The sequence below is a fragment of the Colletotrichum gloeosporioides genome, assembly GCF_011800055.1.
Source record: "Colletotrichum gloeosporioides strain Lc1 chromosome Unknown consensus_30, whole genome shotgun sequence".
Taxonomy (NCBI): domain Eukaryota; kingdom Fungi; phylum Ascomycota; class Sordariomycetes; order Glomerellales; family Glomerellaceae; genus Colletotrichum; species Colletotrichum gloeosporioides.
In genome coordinates, this window is record NW_025544675.1 from 91,254 (window position 1) to 97,715 (window position 6,462).

Consider the following 6,462-nt stretch of genomic DNA (forward strand, 5'->3'; position numbering starts at 1 on the left):
CAAAAAAAAAAAATAAGAACAAAATTCGCTGTTCACTATTCCATAGTGGAATACCATTCATATGATGCGGGTCGCCAGCATGCAATCTCTATATCATCATCTGATCATCCTCTTGAGCTTGATCTCCCTCGTCTGGTGTGACGAGCTCGACGACTACGGCTACACCGTAGAACAGTACGATGATACGTGGGAAGTCCACCGCAACAGCCAGCGCCTCGACACGTTTCTCATAGACAAAACCCGCGGGCGCATCATCATCGAAGAAGCCTATAACGCGTGGTACGACTCGCGGCCGAGACTCAAGCTGCGCGACATTATGGTCTTCATTTGGGTCCGGGCCGGCATGTCTCTGTCGGAGCTCACCTCGCTTCAAATTAGGGAGGTGTCGAACCAGGGCACGATAGATGCCATTAAGGATGCTCGGATATCCACTGGGATCAAAGCGCCAACCGACTTCACGGTGGAAGAGAACGGCACTGGCTGGAGCGATTTGGCCAAGGCAGAGTTTTACTACACAATGAGCAAGATGTGTACTGACTGGCAATCGTTAAATTCGAAGAGGGTCAGCAAAATGACAGTGCTGAGTAAGGATGGGCGGCTGGATGATTTCATCTTGTACATTTCGTGATGTAACAACAGGAGGAGGAATAGTCTTTGGCAACCAACTATGGGGATAGTAGTCAGAAGTAAAGTTGCAAATTGGGAGTACCAACACCACGTGAGGTATTTGCCTAACTTTCTGGTACCTGAGCCTTTGAGAACGCTCTCATGGCGCGGCACCATCAAGCCCAACATAAAGCTTGTACCCAAACAACTCAGTAGGATCGTTGAACCTTGCCTTCTGATCCATCTTTGCGATCTTTTGCAGGTCCTCTTTGTCTAGGGGAATAGAGTCTGCCTCTAGATTCTCCTTGATCTGCCACTCGATTGTGCTCTTCGGGATGACACAGCGACCATTCCCTACGCCCCATGCCAACGCAATCTGAATCGGTGACTTCCCGTGTTTCTGAGCAATCGCCTGAAGGATCGGGTGACCAATCAAGCGAGCCATTTGTGCCACATCCTTGGTCCAGGACACGTCCCGATAGAAGTGTTGAGATTGCCGCTCGGGCTGAACTGCATAATCTTGATTCCCTTGCTTTCTTGCCAGTCGACGAAGTCCTTTTGTTGTAGATAGGGATGAAGCTCCGTTTGGTGAATAGCCGGAACCTATGAGATAACGAGTCAGATCGTGGAGATGCTGGACGTGATGATATCCCGTTAATCAGGCGGGAGGATGGACTTTCGTTGACTTACGATGCTACAATCCTTCAAGATCCGCTCCAATTCTAGCTGATTGAAGTTGGATACACCAATGGCTTTGACTTTACCCGTTGGCAGCAATTTCTCCATGGCCTTCCATGTGTCGACATAATCAGCTGAGCCAGGAATGATCTTCCCATCAGGTCTCATGGGCATGAGGTCGGGGCCACGCTTGAACGCACAGGGGTAATGCATGAGATATAGATCAACGTAGTCGACGCCCAAGTCCCTCAAGGAATCGTCCAAGGCAGGCTCGACGTCATCCGGATGGTGAGAGTTGCACCAGAGCTTGGTTGTGATAAAGACCTCGTCGCGACTAACTCCGCTCCGTCTAATGCCTCGCCCAACTTGTTCTTCGGTGCCATAGCTGAGAGGCAAGAGGGATCAATTTCCGTTCTAGAGTATAGAATAATGACCGAAGCAAAAGAACCTACTTGTGCGCTGTGTCGATATGGCGATAACCGTTCTTCAGAGCAGTGTATACAGACATTTCCTGCTCGTCAGGGTCCTGGAAAGTCCCAAGACCAATGGAAGGCAAGATCTGGCCTGTGTTCAAGGTAACAGTCCTGCCCTTGTAGCGCGCCATGCCGGTAGCTGTTGCCATTGCTCGGAAGTTAAGGACATGAGTATGGTTTGTGAATGGGATTGGCCTCCGCTGTGGGGTGGTAGGTTTGATAAGTTTAGAAATCGGTCTAGCCCATCGATGGGGGTTGGAAAGGGCCGAGTTCATTGTTGGGTGTTGTTGGGGATTACCTTCAACGGTTTTTTTTTGGGTGCTGAAAGTTTGCCATAGATCGAGCGCTTTCGTCTAAGTTGGTGCTCTGGGCAACGTGAGAAATAATGGCACAATAAATCATTAGTGGTTTGGTACTTCGACCCTGCAATACTGCTAATCGAAAGAGCGAGAGCGCGATACTTTGCGAGGAAAGAGACGACCATTTCCAAATGGAGCAATTTTGGGACGACGCCCATTGACACGACAGCATCCACATTGAAGTCACAGATGGACGCGTACACCAAGAACCGAAAATGGAAGGCTTCTGCACCAAAGGAAATCCTCATTTCGTCTTCAATTTCATGAGTTAATATTTCCTCATTCAGTCTTGTGATTGTGGCGGAGGAAGTTGGAAGAGTCTTGGAACACGTCGCTAGCTACAGCCGACGATGCTATTTCAAGGAACGCCGCTGTCATGTTACCCCAACTAGGACCTTTCTGGTAAATGAAGATACAACTGAAACCCAGAAATGTTCCTCTCCATGGATACCTAGGTATTTGGTCTACTTGCTTAGGACCTCAACATCGTCGGTTCGACGTTTTGCATTATGCCGCAGCACGCACGAATCTCTCTCGCGCCTCTCTTCGCTACATTGTCAATTTCACCTACAGTCTTTGAAAGCTAAGCGGAAAAATGTCGAAGTCTCTCAACCCTATGAATGGAGGCGACTTCATTCACGACGATGAACGGAAGTTAGACGGTGGCTCTGTATTGTCCAGGCTCTCCCTGATCAACAAGACAGCCATTATCACTGGTGCAGGTGGTGGGATCGGATACTCTGTCGCCGTTGCGTATGCAGAAATGGGATGCAACATTGCCATATGGTACCACACAAACCAAGACGCGCCGAAAAGGGCAAAAGAGCTTTCTGAGAAGTACCGAGTCAAATGTGAGTCGATAGGTTTGTGTCTAGAGCGAATGATCCTCCCTCTTTTGAACCCTACCTACACAGAAACGAGAACATTGATCTGACCTCGCATGTTAGGTAAGGCATATCAAGTTGATGTCAGGTCGTGGGACGCCGTGGAGAGGGCCACCGACCAAGCCGTCAGAGATCTGAACGGTCGGCTCGACATCTTCGTTGCCAACTCCGGAGTCCCGTGGACCGAAGGCCCCATGATTGATGCCCCCCTCGAGCAACATAAAGATGTCATCCAAACGGACCTCGACGGTGTTTACTACTGCGCCAAAGCTGCCGCAAAGCACTGGCGACGCCAGAAGCTGGAAGAGACCGATGTTATTGGAAAGCCATTGAGCAACTTCAATCGTGGAAGCTTCATTGCGACGGCTTCTGTTAGTGGTGTGCTGGCAAATGTCCCGCAGTTCCAGGCCTGTTACAATGCAGCCAAGGCGGGCGTCATTCACCTTTGCAAGAGCCTTGCTGCAGAGTGGGCGATGTTTGCGAGAGCGAACTCGGTGTCGCCGGGGTACATCATCACCGACATCACCACTTTCGTGCCCCAGGACGTCAAGGAATTGTGGAAGGACAAGATTCCTATGGGGTAAGTTGATTCTACCTCATTGCTAGTTTCAAATACTGATGAGATCGCCAGGCGGCAGGGAGAGGCGCACGAACTTCAGGGTGCTTTCTTGTACTTTGCCTCTGACTTGTCAACTTACACATCTGGGGAAACTCTTGTGGTGGATGGGGGTTATCACGCTGTCTAACGCAAATCCCTGACGGCCACCAAAGGCATCTATCTCATTGTATTGAACTCATACAGCTGGAGGTATGTACTGAACAGGATCCTGCTAGGAATCCCACTCCTTCAAACCCAGCGCTAGCATTAGTTTAGCACACTTGATTATACAGTCCGTTACGTTAATAGCGTCCACCCCCCCTTTTTACTAAAATTACGTACGCATAATCCCTATATATATATAAAAATTTACCTAATACTATATAAATACTTATAGTATAGTAATTAACCTATTTTAATAGTTTTAATTAATCTATTCCTATTAAATCTTATTATCTAAAGGTATTATAATACCTCCTAAATATTATTATATAGCTTAATAGGTAAATAATAACCTATCTAAGTATTATCTATTACTTATTACTAATAGTATATAGAAATAATAATATATATAATAACTAATATAGGATATTACTAGAGATCCTCTTTAATACTCTATTTTATTATTAATTAAGATTATTATACTTATTAAGAGAGCTTATTAAGTTATTATTACTAAAGAAGCTATTAAAGAGGCTATTACTAAGGTTATTATTATTAAAACTAAACCTAAAATTAATAATTTAGTAGCTCTTAAGTCTATATTATAAAAAAAGTATATATTTATAGTACCTCTATTATTATAAAGAGCTCTAAAAATATCCTCTTATTAAAAAGTAATAATAATATAGAGGAAGTAAAAAAAGGATCTATTATATATAATTTAGCTTTAAAGTACTTTATTTTTATTAATATTATTATTTTAACTAAACTTAACTCTAATTAACTTAATTTCTTATTAAACTACTTAATTTATAAATAATATACTTATAGCTTTTTACTANTTACTATAATATTAATAATATATTTATATTATTCTATAATATATTTAAAGAAGAGGATAATATAGGTAATAAGGAACTAACTTTATTATAAATCTAAGTTATTTATAGCTTAATACTTAAGGGTAATAGTTTATTTATTCTTAATTTAACTATTAAGAGTATTATATATAATAGATTTAGTATTACTAATATATTAGATATAAATAGTANAAAGACTAAGAAGTAAATAATAATACTTAATTTAAAATAGAAGTAACTTATTTATATATTCTAAAGAAAATTAATATTACTATTATTATTACTTAGAGGAAACTTATTAGTATATCTAAATTAATATTAATCTTTATTTAGGTCTATCTATTTACTAGAGGGGTTATTTAACTAAGTATTCTATAGGTTAATATTATTCCCTCTCTTAAATAAACTAAAAAGAGGAGTAAAATCTACTTTACTATTAAGTAGTAATATAATACTATATTAATCTCTAGTAGTATAATAACTAATATATAAATACTTTAAAAAAGTAACTAAATAAGTATTTTAATTAATATATAAGAAGTAATTAATTATAAACTTAATAATCCTATAAATATTAAGTATTAGAAAGAAGGTATATATAAATAACTTCTCTATATATATATATTTACTTAGAATACTAGAAATATAAGAATAGTTTAAGTAATAAGAAGTTTAATTAATATTATATATTAAGTTAGAAGTACTATAAAATTAAATCTTATTATATAGAGAAGTAAGTAAAAGCTCTTATAACTAGATAAACTAATATTATTAATNAGAACTACTTAAAGAACTACTTAGTAAGATTCTTTATAATTAGTTTATAGAGGATTAGAAATACTAAAATAAGAGAAATAAAAATATTATTAAAGTTAATAATAATTAAGAGATAATAGTAATAATAGAAGAGAAAGTTAAAAATACTATACTTTTATTATTAAAGTTAAGATCTAACCTAACTAATACTAATANAGTAATACTATTATTAATATATATAGTAATATAGGGGTATTAAATTATTATTTTTAATATCCTAACTTATATATATAGCTACTACTACTAGTATTAATATTAATAGTATATTAGCTATATATAAATATCTTATAGTATTTATTACTAACTCTTTTACTATTAAACCTTCTAAGTACTTATTAANACTAAGTATTATATTCCTAATTTATTTATCCTTATTAGTAATATTAGATTTACTCTAAAAAGCTTTAAATTAAGTAGCTAGTTTTATTAAGTAATTTATATCTATTTATAGTAAGTAATATAATATTAATAAAAAGTTTAAAAAGAAGCTATAGAAATTATAATTAGTAAATAGTAACTTATAAATAGTTTATAAATTATTAAATATTTAGTTTACTAAATATAGTTTTATTTAAGATCTTATTAAAGATATTAAGAACTTAATTAAATCCTTTATAGATAATAATACCTACTATAGAAAGTAGTTTAATATTATCTCTAATATAATATCTTATTCTAAACTTTATTTAAACTATTAAAAATTAGAGGGAGATATTTATATAAGAATATATACTAAATTACTAAGAGGGATAATAGTAATANGAGGGAGATATTTATATAAGAATATATACTAGATTACTAAGAGGGATAATAGTAGTACTAGTTAAAAACTCTATAGTATTAGTTTTAAGTAAGTTAAGGTTATCTTAATATATTAATACCTTAATACTATATTAATCTATTAAATAAGAGATCTATAGTATACTAATTAAAATTAGTTAATATAGTAAGTATATATAGAGCTATTTACTATTAAATATAGCTAACTTTATAAGTATTTTAGAACTCTTTAGTTTTATTTTATTA

General features: G+C 36.8%; 3 protein-coding genes across 3 annotated transcripts; 2 read left to right on the top strand and 1 right to left on the bottom strand.

The window, feature by feature from the left end:
- Positions 1-79: 79 nt before the first annotated feature.
- On the top strand, positions 80-628 carry GCG54_00008676 (uncharacterized protein; the record flags this gene model as incomplete). The annotated part of the gene is made up of 1 exon (XM_045408637.1): positions 80-628. One exon carries the CDS (start codon positions 80-82, stop codon positions 626-628), a length of 549 nt encoding a protein of 182 aa, XP_045266380.1.
- A 138-nt stretch (positions 629-766) lies between these two features.
- On the bottom strand, positions 767-1,906 carry GCG54_00008677 (putative oxidoreductase C26F1.07; the record flags this gene model as incomplete). The annotated part of the gene is made up of 3 exons (XM_045408638.1): positions 767-1,240; positions 1,297-1,669; positions 1,737-1,906. 3 exons carry the CDS (start codon positions 1,904-1,906, stop codon positions 767-769), a joined length of 1,017 nt encoding a protein of 338 aa, XP_045266381.1.
- Positions 1,907-2,711: 805 nt separating this feature from the next.
- Positions 2,712-3,746, top strand: GCG54_00008678 (L-xylulose reductase; the record flags this gene model as incomplete). The annotated part of the gene is made up of 3 exons (XM_045408639.1): positions 2,712-2,967; positions 3,064-3,580; positions 3,632-3,746. The coding sequence occupies 3 exons, from the start codon at positions 2,712-2,714 to the stop codon at positions 3,744-3,746; spliced, it is 888 nt and encodes a 295-aa protein (XP_045266382.1).
- Positions 3,747-6,462: the final 2,716 nt, after the last annotated feature.